The sequence below is a fragment of the Podarcis raffonei genome, chromosome 2 (genome assembly GCF_027172205.1).
Source record: "Podarcis raffonei isolate rPodRaf1 chromosome 2, rPodRaf1.pri, whole genome shotgun sequence".
NCBI lineage: Eukaryota > Metazoa > Chordata > Lepidosauria > Squamata > Lacertidae > Podarcis > Podarcis raffonei.
Window position 1 is genome coordinate 75,242,009 of NC_070603.1, and position 21,492 is coordinate 75,263,500.

The window sequence follows — 21,492 nt, forward strand, 5'->3', positions numbered from 1 at the left end:
GCGCAACAATGGAATGTCTAGGTGTACTTTTTTTATAACAAGAATACAAAGATGAAAATGAATGAACTGCAGCTAAAATACTATGTTCATTTTTCACACTGTCTAGTCCTTCTCCTGCCCACCCCCTAATATTCATAAGAGGGCCTCTTCTCCAGTCTTCAGAGAGTAGCTGGAAGTGGGGAGGCAGAAAAAGGTCCTCCTTTCCTTCTACTCTGCAGTTTTATTCTGAAATCTTAGGTGAAGTACTGTGCCCAGAGCTCAGAAACTGCTCTTGCTAATGAAATTCCCTGTCGCAAAATGCGCCATGGGAGTTTCGAACACTGCCAAGGGTCATTTAGTCCAACACCCTACAATGCAGGAATTCTGCTCATAGCTGTCCCTGGGTAGGCTCAAACCACCAACCTTCTGGTTAACAGCCAGATGCATTGACCCACTGAGCCACAGGAGGGCTCTTATGATAATACTCTTATGATAGCTAAAGTAGGCAACATGACCTGCTTCATTCACATGGCCACAAGCACAAATGAACGGTGGGCATTCTTCTAATCTCTGTGTTACGTGTATACACACACATTCTCTCTCTTTTACTGGGGCATCTACATGTCTGTTAGTGAATCACTTCCCAAGAGGCATCCTGAAGCAATGGCCATTCTTGATGTTAATTTCCTCTTTGCAGGAGCTATATAAAAGTGCTGTTAGTCCCTGTTACACTGGAGGCAAATGAAGGCCTCAACAACACCTCCCTCCTGGATTAATACTCCTGGAAGCTCTGTGGTGCTGACTGCTTGGGTACATGATTTTAAATGTTTGATAGTGTACTAAAATATTTTCGTCGTTGTTGCTTACATAGACCTGACCATCCCTCACAAAATATGTTTTGGCATGTGATGGTATTAGGTACAGCGTGTGTTCAGAAGCCTGCTCTTTACCTCTTTCACCCACTGCCCCAAAGGAAAAAACCCCCGCTGGTGGTTGTTATGGGACGACTGTAGCTATCAAGTTCTAAGAGATGTTTGCTTTATTGTCTGTATTTTGCATGGCCTTCCAGTGAGTGTTAAGTGCCATGCACACACACACACACACACACACACAGAGAGAGAGAGAGAGAGAGAGAGAGAGAGCGCGTGTACATTGGAAAAGTGAAAGTGTTCTTGCAGCCTCGTTGTCCTTGACCAACTTCCCCCATTCCTGCCGTTGCCTCATTAAAGAAAAGGAAGCTGGAAGATAAAAAGTATCCAGGGAGAAAAAGGAACCAACTGAACACTGATGTGAAGTGTGCTTCAAAAAGCAGCCTCCTTTCATCTAACCGTTGTTTAATGCGCCTTTTCCCTTTAACAAGAGGAATTTATTTTAATCATCACTGAAACGTTCCATTAAAAAGAAGAAAAAGACAACAACAACAGCAGCAGCAGCAGAGGGATGTTGCTAGTGAAATCTATGCAGACTTAACAGCTCAGGGATTACCCTAGAGAAGTGAATGCTGCAAAAGCTTTGTGAACCTGTCTGAGAACGAGAGCAAGCAGCATCTTCAAGGATTAATGAAGAACTCTGCCGATATAAAAGAAATTGTTTCTTTTCTGGGGCCGCTGCTGTGGGAGATGCAGAAAGCATGGCGAGGCCAGATAATCAGTCGGCTCAGACCCTCCTTTTTCAGGGAGGCAGATTTTGGTAAACTTAAATGCTTCGGAGTGATTTCAACAAAAAACCCTTAATTTTTTTCCTTCCCCAAAAACACAAGCTGCGCAATCACAATTATTTCTTAGCAAAAAGCTCACATTTTATTTGCCATTAGACACCTGCATGATGCTAAATCGTTCAGATGTGCTATGCTTTCTCTGCAGCTAAATATACTAGTACAAAGAAGGAAAAACACATTTGTCCTTGGTACCTCAAAATGTTCCAGATAAACCAGGTTAACACATATCCATTAGGAATACTCTGAGCTCTCCCAGGCTCACAACCTGCAAGGATCATACACCCTGTCCAACATGCCAGAAGGATTGCTCTGGCTACATGCGTTGTGAGCCATTCTCATAATCTAGCTAAATGTGCCACTTGATTGTAAACCTCAACGTTAAAACCAAGCAGCTTCCCTTCTCACTGTGATCTCCAAGCTATGGGGATTTCTTTGAGGAAATCAAGTTTGAAGTTCTTCTCCCCGTATTCTGTCCATATGGAATTCATGTGATACACAAGCTCTTGGGATGCTTCCCCACTCTTACAAGGGCACTCTAAATCCTGTTGGGATTCAGTCTTACATCTTGTCCTTTCATGCGCTAAACCACAGAAGCAGCCTCCAATTGAGATACCTATCTGCATGCCTTTGATGCAAAGAACTTCCTCCCTGTAAGTATTCCCACAATGCAGGGCGGCCTAACTTTTAATACCAACTGGGCCACAAGAGTACTTCAATATAGAACCCACAAGCCACACACTGCCTTGTTGTGCGGTGCAGGGGGCAGGGAGGAGCAAGACCAAAAACTGATGCCCCCACAGCACTCATGCTGCTTTCCCAAAGCCATTTAAGCAAGGAGCTGGGCTTTGGGAAGGAGGCTTGAGGCTCTGACAGGGTCCTAGAGCCCTCCCACCTCCTTCCCAAAGTTGGGATAGCGCTAACTAGCTTTGGGAAGAAGAAGGGAAGACTCTAGAACCCTGTCCTAGCGCCTCCTTACCTGGCTTTGGGAAGGCAGTGCAAGGGCTGTGGGGCAGTGTTGTCCAAGGTTGCCAGGGGCCACTAAAAAGGCATTGAGGGCTGCATGCAGCCCTTGGGCCACATGCTGGAGCACCCTTCCATAATGGTAAAGCTTTTCTGCCTACAAGCCTTCTTAAGCTGACTCTGCCACACACAGATGTCCATGCTGTAATGCAAGCTGAACTTCTGGCTGGGGTGGGATTACTAACCTCCGGTATAAAATGCTCCCTTATTTAATGCTACCTTAGCAAGAAACCAATGTTTTTACCCTGCTGTTTTACATATTGTAAACAATTATCAACCTTGTTTAAATGTATCCTTTTCTGAACTGGCTGGATTTTTTCAGACTAAGTCACCCAAGAATTGAGTGGGAAGATATAATATAGTGTGTGGGGAGTCCCTTTCAGACATATGCATAGCTGTGTGGAAATATTTTCATGAACACCACCCATGCAGCTGGGTTTTAACAACCTAACCATGCTCAGAGTCTTTTTTTTTTATCAGAGGTGGCAGATATAGATTTCAACAGGTGGTAGCAAACAATGATTTGGAAGTGTTTTAGAATGAGTAGTAAAGTTGGAGTAACTAAGGCAATGATCCTCAGCATTTTCATGTGTAGACTAAGTGACACTAGGATCATTTTGGGTCTTGCTTCCAAGTAAATATGCTGAGGAATGGATTGCAGTACTAATTTATCAACCACACTGGGGAAAGGGATCACACAGGAGCAAAATCCAGGTCTATGACAATGACCCATTCACATAACCCCCATTATGTGACAAAATATGATGAAAGACTGGTTTTGTTCATTGTTTTGTTCAAGTGGACACGCAAACTTGGCTGGCGACACTCGAATAATGGCCTGCATTTTGCAGCGCAGCAAATTGGGATCAGGACGGTTGCCTCTGCAGGCTTTCTTGCTTTTGTTCTGTGGGATTAGAGGAGTTAATCAGAGTGACAGTGACTTCTGACTTTATACTGTTAAAAAGGTCACAAACTTGAGGCTGCATTGTTTTTTCTGGCCAGCATGCGAAACAATACATGGGAGAGCTTGCAGCATTCATGTAGCACAGTGCATTCCGCCATGAAATATCAACCAGGAAGAAAATGCCATCTCAAAAGGGTGAGCAAAAGGTCACAGGGTCAGGTTACATTTGTGCTGGTACATCTGGACTATTCATCATGCCATTCTTCCCATAACAGGTGATGACACTCTCCCACTTCAATGTTAGTAATGGCTCCAAGATCAATAGCTAAAATGCACATGCTCCCTGAATCTGGTCAATTAGATTCTCAGTTCCAAGCTCTTGTCAAGGACCCAGAGGCTGGGCTGTGGAAACTTCTGTCAGATTCAGGCTGGGGAAACTTAAGACAGTAGGCTAACCTACTGACACCCCCATGCAGGGAATCCTAAGAAAAATGCTTATTTGGGAAATGCAAAACAAAGCCAAGCATAGTACAAAATAAAGGAACACAGGAGAATGTGTCCCACCTCACTACACCGATTTTGCTTTAGTGATGGTAAATACAACAAATTCAGGGCCAATGCATGAAATTAAGAAGTTACAATATACCAACATTGAAATGCTTTCTTCTTCAGAGTTTCAAAAGGCTTGTGTCTATAGTCACGAGTTGCTCAGTTGTCATGCAAAATGTGAAGACAAAAAGTCAGAGGTAATCCCTCTTATAGAAAGAAGAACTTCATAACCATGTGAGTTAATTGGCAAATATATTTTTTTATTTCATAATGGGCAGTGCATTAGACATGGGTGACTGCGAGAGAGGAAGCATGGAAGGCAGTTTTCCTGTTAAAAATAAGAAGGTATCACTTAGTAGGTGGTGTCTGGGTAGGATGTTTAGCCTACAGCAGACTTAAACAGATGTAGAATCTATAGTACAGTGGTACCTCGGGTTAAGTACTTAATTCGTTCCAGAGGTCTGTTCTTAACCTGAAACTGTTCTTAACCTGAAGCACCATTTTAGCTAACGGGGCCTCCTGCTGCTGCCGCGCTGCCAGAGCAAGATTTCTGTTCTCATCCTGAAGCAAAGTTCTTAACCCGAGGCACTATTTCTGGGATAGCAGTGTCTGTAACCTGATGCGTCTGTAACCTGATGCGTATGTAACCCGAGGTACCACTGTACATACATGAAACAGAAGACAGATCTGATACAGTGATCCTTTTTCTGCTCCCCTCTTCTTTCAGTCGGTCTTTTTTGGAGTGGGGAGTGTTCCTAATGGAAGTACTATAGAGCTGGTGTATTTTTTCTCCTGTTCTGGGAGTGAGTCAGGGGAATGGGAGGGCAGCTCCAAATCCTTTCCCAACCCCAGTCCCAGAATGCTCCCTTTTTTGGCCTCTCCATCAGAGCACCGGTGGCAGAAGAGAAACAGCAGCAGACCCTTCTGTGGTGGCTGGGCTGGGAGTGTGGAGTATCTGCAGAATCCTATGTCAAGGTCTCACTACTGCCAGCAACTGTGCTGCAGTGTCCTTCACTAACTGTAGCTTCTGGATCAAATGCAAGGGACGCTCCACACAGAGTGCATTTATCCAATTAAAGCACTTATCCTCTTTTAAAAAATCAATTAAAAGATACTTTTAAAAAACCCTATCAGGGGGAAAAAATTACGTTAGTAGTCTTAAAGCAGGAGGTGCTAATGCAACCTTAATATCCAGGATTATGATTATCTTTTGCCTTGGAAACATCTACCATGTGTCTAATTGCAACCTTTGGAATCTGAAATTGACAGTCTGGGCAGCAAGGCTCCCTGCTTCATGCAGCCTAGACTTGCCCATAGTTCTTCCTTTGTAGTAAGAAGAATCTGAATGTCTGGTGCATCGCTAACCACCTCTAGCTCTGATTAAAACAGCATGAACGTCCATGACATTTGTGCCTGTCAGGCCCGTCATCAAAAGGTGGTGCCCTCTTTGGAACTCGGTGAAGAATGTGTATGAATCATTATTGCTCAGAAAAGTTTCCACGTTGAAGCCTTCCTGCTCAGCCTCACGCACCAGCTCCTGGCTGCTGAAGGCCCCGGCGGCCTCTGTCGGCCCATCTTGTCCGTCAGTTCCGCCACTCAGGAACACGACTTCGTATTTCTCCAGAAAGCTGCCGGCCTCTGTGGACTTGGCTCTGTGCAGCTCCAAAGCCACTCGCAGAGCCAGCTCTTGGTTCCGTCCCCCCTTCCCACTTCCTCGAAGCTGCACGGTGGTTTCTCCCCCGGCCAGAAGGCAAACGGGTCTTCCTGCTTGGGATTCTTGCAAAGCTTTCAAAGCGTCTGTACAGTTCAAGCCCGGGATCGCCAGCTGGGCTTCCAGGCTGGAGAGTGCTTCTTCCATCTCGTCTTTCAAAAGGTCGATCCGGGCACCTCTCACGGTGCTCAGGCAAATGAGCTGAATCAACAGGCTGTAGAGACGAGCCACTGTGCCAACCTCTCCACACACTGCATCACTCAGAACCAGGGTCAAGTAACCCAGCTCCTCTGCCTGGCACCGGGCTTCCTCCAAAGCTAACCTGTTCGAGCCAATGACAACGTTGAAGACGTGGGAATAGTCTTTGGGAGTGTTATGCCCCGTGGCAGAGCCAGACAGCACGGTCTGCACCGACTGCGGCAAGCTGTCCAGCATATTGTATCTGGTCAATATGTGAAAACAGTCCTGGGCGCTGTGGGAACTGGCAACAGTGGGGCCGCTTGCAATGATGTCCAAAGGATCCCCAATGACATCAGAGAGGATGAGGCTCAATACCTAGAAGCAAGAAGGGCAGGAATGGCTCATTAACATTCCACTGTGTCTGCTATGAATTTGAGTCTTAACTGCAAGAGGAGAAGGAGGAGGGTGTGATCCTCCATGCATGCTGATCACACGGGGACTGCAAGATCGTGCGATGACTTGCAAAGGGTGAAATAGCCCACAGAGGGGGCTTCCCATCCCCTAACACTTCGGGAGCAACTGGTTTCAAAGCAGGCACTTTATAGATTCAGCTGTAAGTCAAAGAGCCTGCAATCCTAACCAAACGACGCAGGAAGTCAACCCTGCTGAACTCCATAGGATTTGTGCTGAGGATTAGGGCTGCAATGTTTAAATAGATTCATGCGTATTTATAAAAACCGCAAATAGCAAGCACCATCTTTGAAACAAGGCATTTCTCCCTTTAGAGGGAATGCTTCTGAGATGACGCCTGCTGCAGCACGTGCGCATTGCCTAAATACAAAGTATACTTGAGAGCTGTGCGCAGATGAACGTAATAGATTAATTGGGCGTTTCTCAACCTGGAGGCCACAGCACTGTTTCAGATGGGCTGCCCTGTCCCCTCCCAGGAAGTTGGAGGCACTGCCATGAGCTGGCTGCCTTTCTCCGCTTACCACTGCAGCTGCACCAAGGGAGGGGGGCAAGGGGAAGCGAATGGCTGGAGCTACGTTATCATCAAGCATCCTTGCTGACCAAGGAGCAGCCAGCAGCCTCTTTCTCCTCCTCCTGGCCCAGGTGGAAGACAGATATTGCCAGCAGCTGCTGCTCCAGTCCAGCAGTCATTATGGAGTGGGACAAGCTTCTTCTTTACCATCATCCTTGGCTAGTATGCTGCTCCTGCAGGACTGCTTGCCCCCCAGGACTTCATTCTCCAGGGGAGCTGGACCCAAAGGCAATGCCTTTTGAATCCCACTGTTGCTGCTGTAGGAGGAAGTGTTTAACAGTGTTGGTATCAAGGCATAGGCTGTGCAAGTACCAGCAGTGGCAGTGAGTCCTGCAGAAGCAGGCATCACAGCAGCAGAGGGTGAGGGGGGAAAGGAGGCAGTGAGAAAGCTAGATGAGGAGGAGAAGGGCTTCTCGGTATGTAGAAAGACTCTTGATCAGGGTTCATCCTATTAAAACCAATGTCTACAATCATTCACATTCATTTATCCTGCATGTCTTCCGCAAAAAATAGAAGTGAATGATCCAGCCATGTCTTTAAACACTGCACTGAATGCATCAGCCGTGCCACTGGTGAGCAACTGCATTTGAAAATGACTCCAAGAGTAGCAATCTCTTTCCCACCACTCAGACGGAATTGATTTCTGCGCTTCGCTTTTCTTTGAGAAACAGCTGACCCTTCCCAGTCCATGATTAAAAAAACATATATTAATGTATAAGACTTCTGGAGTTGTTAAATATTAAAAGTATTCTACCCTCCCTGCCTCTTACCCCCAACCAACTATGTGCAAATTGTGTGAAATGTGAATTAAGAACTAGGCATATACCTAATTAATTCGCATAATCCACAACTGCTGTATAAATTGGGATTTTGATTGGATACTTTGGGATTTTAAGCACAGAATTCCATTATCCTGCTAAAGTGGTCTGTTCAATAAAGAGACCCTAATCTATTGCTTCTTTTGCATTCATTCATTTAAAAATGAAACTTGAGAGCTCTCATGGTTAGGCAAAGGCAGTGTAAAAAAATATGGAAGAATCCTCTGGTAATGGCTTCAGAGCTTAAAAAAAAAGGTTTCACCAAGGTTGGGCTTCTACTAATTTCTAGAGGGGCACATTTTTTAGGGATTGGGAGACAACATGGTACACTCCAATTGCTGCTGGACTACATCTCCCATCACCCCTGACCTTAGGCCATGAGGACTTCAACTGATTGGAAGTTGGGAGTCCAGCAACGTCTGAAAGGCACCACGTTAGCTTGTCCTACTTTAGTGGCTTTTAAATACCCTGTTGCCTTTCCATTTCCCCACCATCCTCCTTCCTTTCCAAGCTCAGCCTCACTCCTGCACAAAGGGAAAGGGGTAAATAGAAGAAAAGAAAAGCAGACATATTTTAAAAAGACTTCCTCTCCAATTTGTGTGTGTGATTACATAGTTCATTCTGGGCGTGTTATTTGGGGTTTACCACTTCACTGTCCCCACAGTCTTGAGCGCAATCCAGAAGCAGATCTCTCATGAGTGCTAAGCAGACAGATGTTGGTCATCTTTCAAGGTCAGTAGCCCACCATTCCTCAGATGCTTTCTGACTACCTGCCATCTTCTCTTCAGCTTCACTGAAACTGAGCTGGCCAAGTTTATGCTCACTGATGTTAAGGAGGGCAAAACAGCAACATTAACAGCAAACAAACAACTTGCCCACTCCTTCTGCACTTCAAGTCTATCCATGCCACCCACATCTGACCTAGAGTTACAAAAGATGCTCCTTTCTAAATGTTCACAGAGTTGCTGGGCAAAGTCAGACAGCATCTCATACCCACCTGGGCAGGATAGGCAGCCCGTGCCAACCCCCCACCTTTCAACAAGGAGAGGGCCTTTCGGATGGTGTTCAGCTCGTGAATGGTAGCTCCCTTTGAAGCAAGTAACCTGGTGATGGTTTCCTTCTCTTCCAGGGTGACTGGCGGGACGGGTGCAGGTAAAAGTGCCGACCCTCCTCCTAAAATGCAGGAGAACTTCACAGTCAGTACATTTTTACACAGCGGGGCTCCTTCTCATGACCACATACAGAGCAGTCCTGTATCAGAAAGAGAGCAATGGGAGACATTTTGCAGGCAGCTTTCCCCTTTCCCTTGCACTGGAAGCATATTTTTTTCCTAATTCTTTTTCAGCTGCACGCATAGCTTATTGGAATGACAACTGGGAGTGCTTTTTACCAAGTGGCTGAAGCCGAGATTCGCATAAAGACTCCTGAATGCATTAGTCCTCCTTCTCGAACATACATCACTGTTCCATCAACGACTCAGTACAGTTCTGAACCTGTAAAATCACAGCATAAGTAACCCCAGCAACTAATGGAGAAACTGTAAAAGACTGGACAGGCTCTTTGTCCTTCAGCTGATATCAAAGGAAGGTGTTTAAATATGAACGTCAAGACAATCAGTTTTGTAATGTGTAAGAAAGGAAAGGGTTTGGGAAATGATGGCGGTAGCAATATAGTCTGAAGGACAGACGGATCGCTATGGTGAGTGGTGATTGACAGGAATCTGCAGAAAGATTGTCCAGGGGGAACAGGAGTGCGCAGCGGGGGAGAAACAGGAAAGAAAAGATGAGAAAGTGAATGAGAAACAAAATTGCTGCTTTCAGGGATAAGGAACAAGGAGGCAGAGGCTGAAAGTGAATGGGAAAAGAAAAAGGAGGGAGATACAGCAACACTGGTATAACAAAGGTGGGGGGGGGAGGCTGGAATGAGAGAAGAAGTCAAGGATCAAAAAGAGAAGACAAAAAAGGTGATGGATGATACAGGTCATTGCGAAGAGGAGTCTTCCAATGAGACAAACGGGAACCTTCATTCAAAAGTGTGATGGAAAGAAATCTAACATTTGTAACACCACCAGAAAAAAGATGAGCTTTCTCCACATATTCTTAGAGGCCTCTTTGGATAGCTTAACCCACTGCTGACCTGGAATCTGTAGAGGACTTTCCAATGCATAGGCCACCATCTCCTGTCACTCAGCCAAAATACGTGGCAGGAGGGGGGAAAGACTGAGGAAGACAGCTGGAAGGCAAAAGGATCTGGGGTGTCCTAGGTCCCAGAGATGATGAGGCATGTTTTAGTGATGAATAGAAGTCAGCAAAAGCATTCTAAAAGAGAACTTTTGTCTTTGGATTTGGGTTTTTTTTGTGTGTGGGAGGAGATGCAAAGCTGTTTTAAAGAAGCTGAACTGACCGTCTTTGAGGGAACTGGTTTGCTAAACAAACGGCGAGAACATTTGCACAAACATATTGGTAAAAAGGATGGCGGGAGTGTCCACATCTCTGACTTCCTTTGTAGCCACGAGCAGGGCTCATTTCCTGTGCTGCCACCTTTCCATTTCTGTCTCTGTAAGTCAGGTGGAAATAAACGGTGGCCCTCCAGATGTTGTTGGACTCCAACCCCGAGCAACATCTGGAAGGCCAAAAGTTAGCCAACCATGAGGCAAACCAAGGCAGCCAAGCACCACCATCTGCTGGCAATTCTTCAGTCCACCAGCTCCATATGATCAGACGAGGATGGAGGAGGCCAGCTCAGCTATTAAGCTCAATGGGGGGACTTCGGCTAGTCACTCCCTCACCCTAACCTGTTGTGAGGATAAATGCGAGTGGGGAAGAATGAAGTCTGTTCCCCTCAGCTTCTTGGAGGAAAGGTAGGATATAAATGCTAGCAAGCAAGCAAGCCGCACCAGATACCATTTTCTCCATGTCCCAGTAGATAGGAGGGGGCCCTGCTCTACATAGGTGTGGTTGCATCTTATTCTTGCCCCTTGCTTCTCTTTCAAGCCAGACCAAACGTAGTTCAGGAAAGACTTGAGAAAAGAAGAAGGATCCCAGACAAGGTTGTAAAACGTAAGGCCTGGGGGCTTTATTAGACTTCTTGTGGTCTTCAGCGTGGCCTGCGGCATCCCTACCATACTCCACACAAATTATTCATCCAAGACTCTGGGGCTAGGGAGCAACACTCCTGCCAGGGCAAGTGGCTGTTACCACATGCGCTTTGCACCAGCCTCTTCCACTATTCCCTTTAAATTAGCAGCCCAGATGTCAGGGAGGGTGACGTGTACAGGAGAGTGCACACGCATGAAGCAGAACGGAGTGCAGAACGGACAGCTTGCTGGCATTTGCAGCTGAGAAGCAAGGGTGCGGAATAGGCAGCAGTGGCCCACAGAGAAATTTGCAGAAAAGGAGTCGGGTGACAACAAGGATATTTAGACAGGCAAGGTGGCAGGGGGGTGGGTCTTAGAAAAGGGTTGCTGGGTGCTAAAGTCTGGTTTAAGGAATTCCAACTGGGGGCAGTGCTTGCAAAGAGATTTTGTTATGCAAGATGGAGTGGGAAGGAAACTGGTGCTAGACGGCAGGCAGTATTTTTAGAAGTTAACCAGCAGACCTGCTACTCCCTGTGCATTAGAGTAGGGGACTTTTCAGTGGATGGTTATGGCTCCTGGGAACCTGACGGAGGGTAGAGAGCTTTGCCCTGTAATCTGTTTGAATTTGCCACCCCTGATTTACAGAAGGAAGCAGTTTGCCAGGAGAGAACGAGCAAAAGTAACACTACCGCAACGCAGAGCAATCTTTGTTGTTTTATTGACCTCGTTCATAGTGAAGAGTGCTTAAAAAACAGCACCAGGCTATGCAAAATAGAGAAATGAAGTGAACTGCAGATAAAAGCTTGTGGCAAGTGACACAAGGGGATGGGAAAGGGAGGAAAGAAAAATAGCTCAAGCACCAGACGTATTTGCAGCCCGCGTGACGGATGTGCGATCACAACTAACAGGACAACCACAGAGAGATATGATCAAGAGGATTGTGAAAAGAGTAGAGGGCAATCTTGTACTGGAGGCAGCTCAAAAAGCTACCATTAAATGATAAATGCTCTGAGATTTGAGACACAACATCTGGCAAATATGACAAACCAGAGAAACAACTAAGTAGGCATGACATTTCTTCAGTCACCAGCAATCCAGTCAAGAGTAGCCAGAGGAGGGAGTGTTCTCTTAAATGGGAGTTTTTGAACCAGCTTCCAAAAACACAGAGCTGGCTACAGTAGGCTTTGAGGGTCTAGAACTCTTGCCAATAAAAAGGTAGCCAAAGGGCAAGGAGATTCACATCATACAACACTTTCATTCAGGTAGATCCATTTTTGGATGGTAGAATCCTCTCTCCCAAGCATGGCAGATTGCTTGTACACTGTGAAATGGAGGGACCCAGCTGCCAGGGACCCACAGTGGATAATGAAGTATTTAGCTCCCTGTTGAGTTGATTATGGAAACACTGAGGGATGGTCATGGGAACATTTGTATGTATTTGTATGTATAAATGTATGTATGTACATATGTATAAAATGCATGTATTTTCATGGTAAGAATCAGTGGATGTTTCTGCACATGAGCAGTGAGAATATTTTGGAGACCACATTCTCCCCACTAAGTTCCCTAACAATTGCTCTGGTCGAACCTCCGCATATTAAAATATTATCAGGCGTCTAGGCCAGTATTCTTAGTTGGTGCCTCCCAGAACTGGAAGTTCTTCCTCCTGCAAGCCCACAAATCTCTGACCTAGTGTATTCATACTTTTCTGTGTTAAGGAAATACTGGATTTTATGTCTGCGTTGTGTGGATATCTGTGCTTTACTACTTTTTATATTGCTGATTTTTTACCTGCCCTAATCTTTAATACAGTGGTACCTCTGCTTACGAACACTTCTGGTTACGAACCCTTCAGGTTATGAGCTCTGCTAACCCAGAAGTAGCTGCTCCTGGTTGCAAACTTTGCCAAAGGATGCGAACGGAAATCATGCGCCGGAGGCACGCGCGCAGCGGGAGGCCCCATTAGCAAAAGCGCACTTCAGGATAAGAATGGTTTCAGCTTAAGAACGGCCCTCCGGAACGAATTAGGTTCATAACCAGAGGTACCAGTGTAGTAGCATATAGCAGACATCAGTGCTTAAAATAAATAACTTACTGCACTAGTATCAAGTATGTACAGCTATACAAATTTAGCTGAAATGCATTCTGAATGATGCACAGATAAATTGCTTCTTGTTCTATCCTTCTTTTGCCCCTGCTCATTCATTTCTGTACCAGCTTTGCATTACCACAAATTTGGCATCCATAACAGTGGCAGACACAGTAGGCGTAGGTCTACACTCTGAAAATGTTCATACGGGGAAAGCAGGTATAGCAGTTCTTCTGAGCCATACAGTGGTGCCTTGCAAGACGAAAAGAATCCGTTCTGCGAGTCTCTTCGTCTAGCGGTTTTTTCGTCTTGCAAAGCAAGCCCATTGACGGCTTAGCGGATTAGCGCTTTTAGCGGCTTTTAGCGGCTTAGCGGCTTAGAAAAAGGGGGGGAAAGGGAAAAAAACCCGCAGGAACTCGCAAGACATTTTCGTCTTGCAAAGCAAGCCCATAGGAGATTCGTTTTGCGAAGCACCTCCAAAACGGAAAACTCTTTCGTCTAGCGAGTTTTCCGTCTTGCGAGGCATTCGTCTTGCGGGGCACCACTGTATAAGATTTTAAAGGTCAAAACTAGCTCTTTGAATTGCACCCAGAAAAAACAACAACAACCTGGCAGTCAGTGCAGTTGAGACAGAATCGGTGCAATATGCTCATGCCCTCCTAGTTACCAATTTTGCTGCTGCATTCTGCACTAGCTGTAGCTTCTGAACCATCTTCAAAGGCAGCTCTGTGTACAATACACTGCAGTAGTTGAACCTGGAGGTTGTCAGAGCATACACAGCATAAGCCAGGCTACTCTCACTCACATAGTGTCACAGCTAGCAGAAGACGCTGCACACTACTAAGGCCAATTGTCCCTCCAATGACAGTGCTGGATCCAAAAATAACTCAGGGCTGCACATCTGTTCCTTTAAGGGAAATGTAACCTCATAAACAACTGGATGCATTCCACTCATCGAGACAGAGGAAGTGTCCACTAACAGACTTATCTGGATTGAGCTTCGGTTTGCTGGCTCTCATCGAGTCCATTACCAAGACCAGCACATCTACTTGGGGGGGGGGGAGAAGCAGAGTCGCATGTCATCAGCATGGGGACAACAGCATGGGGGGATAAAAGCAAACCATGTAAAACTCACATCGGAGGCTTCATGGGTCTGAAAAATATCCCCCAAGCACCAATTCCTGAAGCTGGCCATCCAAGCAGCTCCCCTGGCTTCCAACTCAGAGACACTAAGGAAGCCATAGTTAATGGAATCAAAAACTGTCAGGAAATCAAGGAGTCGACATGGACACACTCCCCCCGCCTCCCTCCCAAATGTAGGGGAACCTACAGGCAACCAAGGCAGTTTCAGTGCCAAAACCAAGTCTGAACCTTGTATGAAACCGACCTAGGAAACCAGTGTCATTCAAGATACGACTGAAGTGCCAAGCACTACTTCTTAGGCCAGCTTCCATCTACAGGGCAGTAACACAATATGTGAGTGAATCACAGAATTGCAGAGTTGAAAGGGACCCCGAGGGTCATCTACTCCAACCCCCTGAAATGCAGGAATCCTCCCCACAGCCATCCCTGTTTGGGCTCAAACCACCAGCCTGGTTAACAGCCAGACCCACTGACCCACTGCACCACACTCAGCATGCAGCAATACAACAATCCATATAATATTGAAAAGCTAGTGTCTTCCTGTTCTGATATCACTTAAGCTCCTTGTCAAAAGGCAAGTTTCATGACAGCACACCAAATGCAAATAAAAATACAGAATATTTCATTTTCTTCTTAACTCATTCAGAGCAGATTCCAGACAACTTTCTTTAACCCTGCTCTATGTAGGCTCTGTGCCCCCTGCCAATTCCACAGCACTTTAGAAGAGCATTGCTTTTGCGTTTTCTGGTTCAGGGCTGCCATCTCCTGGAGAAAGCGTACCTTGCCACCTCAAAGTGCATGCAAGTGTTGTGAGAAACAGAGGCAAGAGTGGTGCTTTGAGAGAGCCAGGAAACATCAGTGCAAGAACAGAGATCTAACGCAGAGATTAATCGCCAAGTGAGACCCACAGATCTCAAACTACTTAACAAGAAAGGTGAGGCAGGAAGACTGAAACAGAGAAAGAAAGAGAACAACTGATGAAGATCACACTGCAAAATCTATTTCAGCAGAGTAATTTATTGATGCAGAGAACTTAAAACTAAATGTTAGCATTCCACATTACGCTTTCGTCCACTCCAGCAGGCACCAGCAGGATTCCCAAAATGCAGCTTTCCTTGAGATGGAGAAACAGAGGCAGATGGCAGACAGGACTACCTGGGTCAACAGTGACACTGTTTCCAAAGCAAGCAGATAGAGGAGAGGAAAATGCAATTATCCTGCTTCTAGAAGAGCACATTTGAACACACAAGCTACGAAGCTGCCAGCAGCGTGGGAGTCACACTGGGGAACAACTCTGAGCCACTTTACGCTCCAGTTCTGCTTTCTTTGCACAGACAAATTGACCTAGTTTGTTAGGTAAGCTTGTGCAGTGGCTTCTTCCCTTCACAAGTGGGAGGAAAAAATATATATAAATCAGATCAGAAAAGGGGGAAAGAACGGTAAGGAAGCTAATGGAGGAAGGGAGGACAGGCTCTCTCTGTAAAACCCGAGTCCCTGTTCTGGAATCCCAAGGCATTACCTGAGATCAGCACCAGGAGAAGGTCCCTAGCTGTCAGGCCCTCGGCCAAATCCCGGATAGCGTTGGCTGCCTTCAGAGCTGCTCTGTCAGGAAGGTTGTGCTTAGCTCCTTCCATAACTTGGATGCGGCTCTGGGGCTTCAGCAACATTGTCCTGTAGAGGTTAACAAAAGATGAACAGGTTATCTTCTGGCACATGCTCGGCCTACCATTGACAACCCCTGCAAACGAAGAGCTACAGGGCAGTTCCTTCTGAATGTCTGTGAGATGCCACCATTTTAATAGATCCATTGCCCAGTAGGCCGACAGTTGCTCAGCTCTGAGGCCTGGCAGTGTCATACCCTCAAGAGCTAGGGGGTCCTAATGAATGAAATTACAGCCTGATTCCAGCTGAACAACCAACCAGGGTGATCAAAAGCAGGACAAACATCATCACTGCCAGACCTAAGGTGCACATGCACATGCGACAAAAAAGCAACAGAGGGCAGTATCCTCCTAAACAGGTCTGCTAGTGCAAGCACTTTTAAACAATCAAAATTCCTCTCCCTCTCCTTTTGAGCACCCCCTAAATACATCCTGGGGGTTCTCCAACTCTCTAGATTTAGGGGGCACATAGGGAAAGGGGGGGACTTCTGTTGTGCAGCCCAAAGTGCTTGCATTAATGGGGTTGTGAAGCTGGAGAGGCTGCTATTCAGGCATAACAATCCATTCTGCAGGGGCAAATGATCCCACAGCATTTCAGCTAAATGTGGCTGCTGTCTTGGATCTATCACAGATCATGGATCTATCACAGATCTAGTTTCCCTAGGAAATACAGTACTCTAGGAAGCCCTAAGTAGCAAAACTGTAATGCATCCCAAACAAACAACAACATCCCTTTAACAACAAAACTAGGTAGGAGTTTAAAGTGGTTAGTCCACAGTAAGAAAAAAGTCTGGAAAATTTCTCTCTAAAGGATCTACAGAGCAAAACCAAAATGGTAGCACGGACTGTTGTTTGTAACAGGGACATTCCTCTACTGTCTACTGTTTTAAAAAGCCTCTGGGCCTGGGTTTAGATGGCAGATACTTCTGACAGAAAAGTGAAGACCAGATTGTTCAGTACACAACCAAGAGTGAGGAAGAAGTTATGTCAAGTCAGTAAGGGGGACCTTGAGGCTGCTCCCCTGGGCCTGGTTGTGTATTTAAATCACCCTCCAACAGGGACCTGCTTCCTCACACCCCGCTCTAGGATTTTTATCATTTTAAACAAAACGTGGACTAGAAATGCCTTAACAAACCAATACCTCCTTCCTGTGTTCTGCAGAGTTTCTTGGATGCCTTGTGGAACACTAATTACTCCCCGGACGAGGTAGTCTCCAAGGATGTCCTCTGCTGCAGCCGCCATGCCCAGAACAGCCTTCCCAAAGCCGACCAGATACAAATTCCTCCTCAGTTCAAAAGGCCGACCGTGCAACACAAGCCTTGGGCATTCGCCTGGCTCCAAAACCAGGGCCCTTTTCAGCATAGGCCCCGGCAGGACTCTGGCAACAGCGCTGCGGAATAAATGAAGCCCATGCTCCTGGAGGGCCATGTCAGGGGAAGATGCCTCACGAGTGAAGCAAGCAGTGGAGCGCCAGCAAGCTCTGCCAACAACAGGCCAAACCTTAAAGAGAGAGGCCATGACCCAAGTTGTTAACCAGCTGCAGTTTTCCTGCAACAAGGGACAGGGAAAATTAATATTTTGAGCCGCACTATGAAATCAGGGGGCGAGAAAGAGACAGAGGACAGGTGGTGGGTTTCTCTCCACTCCTAACTTACCCATCTCACAGAAGCTCTGCATGTACTCTTGCCTCGGCCTCTACAACTGAAGAGCTTACTCACTACCCCCTGGGAAAGTCCAGAGGTCTTCTCGCCTACCCAATTGGATGGATCAAGTGAGGAAGTTAATAATTTACGGAGCAGGGCTTGCTTGAAAGTCATTTGCCTTCCATTAGGTAACTAGACAAACTAGATGAGGCAAGTTAAGCAGAACGGTATATTTAGAAAAGGACAGTATACCAAACTGCCTTCTCCCACACCAAAAGCAGAGTGGGGTAGACTGGAAGGCTACGAAGCCATTTCTCTGTGATGTTAGGGTTGCAAAGTAAGAAGCTGCAGTGACTAGCTAAGGAATGGAAACGATCAAGCTAGCCAGGGAGCTCAGTCATTGGAGAATGGGGGGGGGGAACAAGGAGCTTCAATGTCCCCACCCAGTTTTGATCTGTAAGCACAGCTACTCTAAAGTAACATAATGCTGGGGCAGGAGGTAGCTCAGCAGGGTCCAGAAGCCAAGAGCCACACATGGTGATAGAACAATGGAGTCTTCCTACACTGAAGCAGGGGTGAGGAAACTGTGGCCCTCCAAATATTAATGGACTACAACTCCCACTGTTCTTGAGCACTGGCCATGCCAGCCGAGGCTGATGGGACTGGGAGCATGGGCAGACTTTGGTATTTCAAATTTCAGTGGGGCCCTGTGCTGGGCCAAAATTTCACGTCCCTCTCTCTCCACCTCTCATTCTACTCATCATAGTTGCAATGCCCTGAAGTGCCCCCAAGGCTCAGCGCCCAGTGCGGTGGAACCAGTTGCACTGCCCAAAATCCGCTTCCGTTGGGAGTCCAACATCAGGAGGTTGGCAGGTTGCTTGCCCTTACAGCAGGGGTCAGCAAACTTTTTCAGCAGGGGGCCGGTCCACTGTGCCTCAGACCTTGTGGGGGGCCAGACTATATTTTTGGGGGAGAAATGAATGAATTCCTATGCCCCACAAATAACCCAGAGATGCATTTTAAATAAAAGCACACATTCTACTCATGTGAAAACACCAGGCAGGCCCCACTAATAACCCAGAGATGCATTTTAAATAAAGAGACACATTCTACTCATGTAAAAACACGCTGATTCCCGGACCATCCGCGGGCCAGATTTAGAAGGCAATTGGGCCGCATCTGGCCCCCGGGCCTTAGTTTGCCTACCCATACCCTACACTAAAGGGTGCCTTTCAGAAGGAGATGAACCGTACTTCACCTCCTCCCCTTGCCTGAGTTGTAGTTTCCTTGTCAGGAGGGAACAATAGTTTTGTGTTTCTTTTGTGGTATCCATCTGTAAATGAAGAGGTTGAACAGGTGGCAAAAAGACAGGCCCTGCTAGCTGCTAAGCAACAGAAGCCTCCAAAGGCAAGAAAAGCACTCCAGATTTCCCTCACCCAATGCTGTCTGGCAATAAATTCCAAAAACTAGATTCTGCCCCAACCCAACCCAAAAAAGAAATTCGTAAGTGCGTCCGATTTTTAAAAACAGCAGCCTCCAACCTGCACTTCAGGTACCTTGTGTACAGGGCAAAAGCACTGAGATATCATCCACAGACTGATGACACCCAATTCTGTCATCAGGCAATCTAGAAGCACCAGTGACAGTTCTGAAAACCAACGTCTGGAGGTCAGGGTTGAATGGATGGTGACTAAATTGAGACAAGGCAATTACTATTTTGGTGTGGGATTCTCAGTGCTCTGAGGAGGCACAAATGCTTCAGATAGGAAGGGGGGATACCGTTTACTGACTGGGCTTGCATGTGGCCGTGCTTCCTGATCCGGTATACCTCCTGGAATCTCAGGTTGCCGGTTTGGCAACAAGAGATTCCATCTGATATGTCAACTGAGCCCTCTCCTAGATACAGAGGATCTTGTCTATGTCACGTGTCCCTTTGTAACCTCCAGGACGGACAAGTACAACGTGCTTCACGTGCACTGCCCTTGAAGACTGTTTAGAAATTCAATTTATTGCACGAGTTGGGAGGTGTGTGTTCAGCCAGTGCTGCCAAGTGCACCAACTAGCCGTGCATTCCCAAGGTATGGGAAACTGCCACACGAGGTCATACAAGGCTTTATAGGTTTAGAGCTATAAAGCCCTGTATGGTTCAGTTTCTTGGCTCCCACCAGCCACTTGGAAGTGAAATGCATGGTCTTTGAAGTCCGCCTGAAAGCAATTTGAACACAAACTGTTTTGCAAAGGGACTTCAAAGGCAATGTGTCTTAGCATCCACCAGCTGATAGGCAGTGAGACCTCACTCTGAAGTCCATTTCCAAAGGGACCTCAAAGGCAAGCCCCTTTTCAAGCTGTCACCTGTTGTCATGTGACTGAGAAGTGGGTGTTCTTCCACAGTGGATGGGGGAAGGAAGGATCCTGCCGATCCCCATCTCTGGTTTAGACCTTTTATATCTTTTAGACTCAAGGCTAGCAAATGTGATAGCCTCCAGATATACATAGCTGGACTCAATCAGTTTCCACCAGCGCAGAGGGATGATGTGTATTCCAGCAGCATCCTGAAGGCACTGCTTTGGGTGACACAGAGCAAGTGACACAGAAGACCAGGGAGCTTTATCAATCTGCTGGGGGAGGAAAGAGGTGGGAGCATCTCTTCTAGAACAAGCAGAAGACAAGATGCAAACCTCTCAAGGTGCTGAAGGAACCGGCCTGCTTCATTTCCAAAAAGCAACCCACAAGACCTTTTACTAAGTAGTGTTAGCAGAGAGGCAACCATTTTTTACTCAGAGCAGCTCATTGAAATCAAGAGACCTAAATGAGCCATGGCCATTAATTGCAACAGGTCTACTCCAAATAAAAGTCAGCTGAAAACAACTGGAATCTGCCCTGAGGAGTTTTTGCAAACCAACTTGCAACAGTGGAAAAGACCACAGAAGAAGGTAAGGGAAAGGAGGAACAGGTGAGACAAAAGTAACAAGGGGCAAATGTCATGGAAGTCCCAGTGCATCAGCTTAGCCTTGTGATAATTTTGCTCCAAACTCTGGATGTGTGTGCTGTATTAGCTGTTTAAATCTATTGTTATCAGAGTGTACATTTGTGGCATTTGGTCAGTTGCTTTGCTCTGCAAAAGGAAAACCAGGCTATAAATATGGAAAACCCTCATTTGCTAGCAGACCGAAAACGAGCGCAGCTCACAGCCCCACTGACATTTTCCCGCGGGGAAGTGAATGGTACTTTCACAGCCACCGCCCCTTTGCTTGCGTCTGCTACTGCTATTCCCTCATGAGCAAGAAAAGGAGCCATGGCAAAACTGAATTTAAGTTGCCTTGGAGAAAGGTTTGACTTTTTGGCAACAGCTCCAGCCAGGCCAGACTGCAAACAAAGTTTCCTTGTTTTCCCGTTCCTTCATTTCCAACTTTGAAGCCTTTATTTGGAACGTAGTCCAGAAGCCCTCATTAATCTTGGCGGAGATCTGCTGAGAATTGCTTCTTCCGTGACAGGATTGCTTGGGGATTGTGAAGGGCTTAGATTAATCTCCTTTAAATGAAAACTTCATAAGCTGCCATTAATGAATAATGGTCCTAATCTGCATATTAATTTGAATAAATCATTTTGATATGTTCTTCTGAATGTTGCTTCTGACTATGGCTTGAGCTCCACTGTACAAGACTGGAGATAGTTCCTACTTCCTTATTAAATCCACTGGAGGAGGTGTAAAGAGGTGTTCAAGTTAATTACAAATCGACATACAAGCATATATTAACTGAAATGATTCACTGTACCTGGAATTATATCTATATAATACCCATTAAATCACCAGAAAGAAACACAACATTCAATAATGAACACGGATTAGTCAACAGTATCTCCAAAATCAGTTTCTGGGCCACCAGTGCTGGTTGGAGAATTGTCTTTATCATGAGATGTCCTAGAATAATTTCTCTCAACCTGGTACCCTCCAGGTGT

General features: G+C 46.2%; 1 protein-coding gene across 1 annotated transcript; it reads right to left on the reverse strand.

Annotated features, from left to right (window-relative positions):
• Nucleotides 1-4,408: 4,408 nt before the first annotated feature.
• On the reverse strand, nucleotides 4,409-20,291 carry GLYCTK (glycerate kinase). Its single transcript, XM_053377527.1, has 5 exons — nucleotides 17,545-20,291; nucleotides 17,031-17,437; nucleotides 15,748-15,899; nucleotides 8,918-9,093; nucleotides 4,409-6,435 (listed from the first exon to the last, which is right to left on the reverse strand). Exons 1-5 carry the CDS (start codon nucleotides 17,704-17,706, stop codon nucleotides 5,530-5,532), a joined length of 1,803 nt encoding a protein of 600 aa, XP_053233502.1. The 5' UTR covers nucleotides 17,707-20,291; the 3' UTR covers nucleotides 4,409-5,529.
• Nucleotides 20,292-21,492: the final 1,201 nt, after the last annotated feature.

Excerpts from the sequence above, each read along its gene's own strand:
- GLYCTK (XM_053377527.1), bottom strand. The coding sequence starts at position 17,706 with ATGACTTTCAAGCAAGCCCTGCTCCGTAAATTATTAACTTCCTCACTT. Across the intron at positions 9,094-15,747 it reads TCTCCTGGTGCTGATCTCAG|GAGGAGGGTCGGCACTTTTA; the intron begins GTAATGCCTTGG and ends CCTGCATTTTAG. Across the intron at positions 6,436-8,917 it reads GGGCTGCCTATCCTGCCCAG|GTATTGAGCCTCATCCTCTC; the intron begins GTGGGTATGAGA and ends TCTTGCTTCTAG.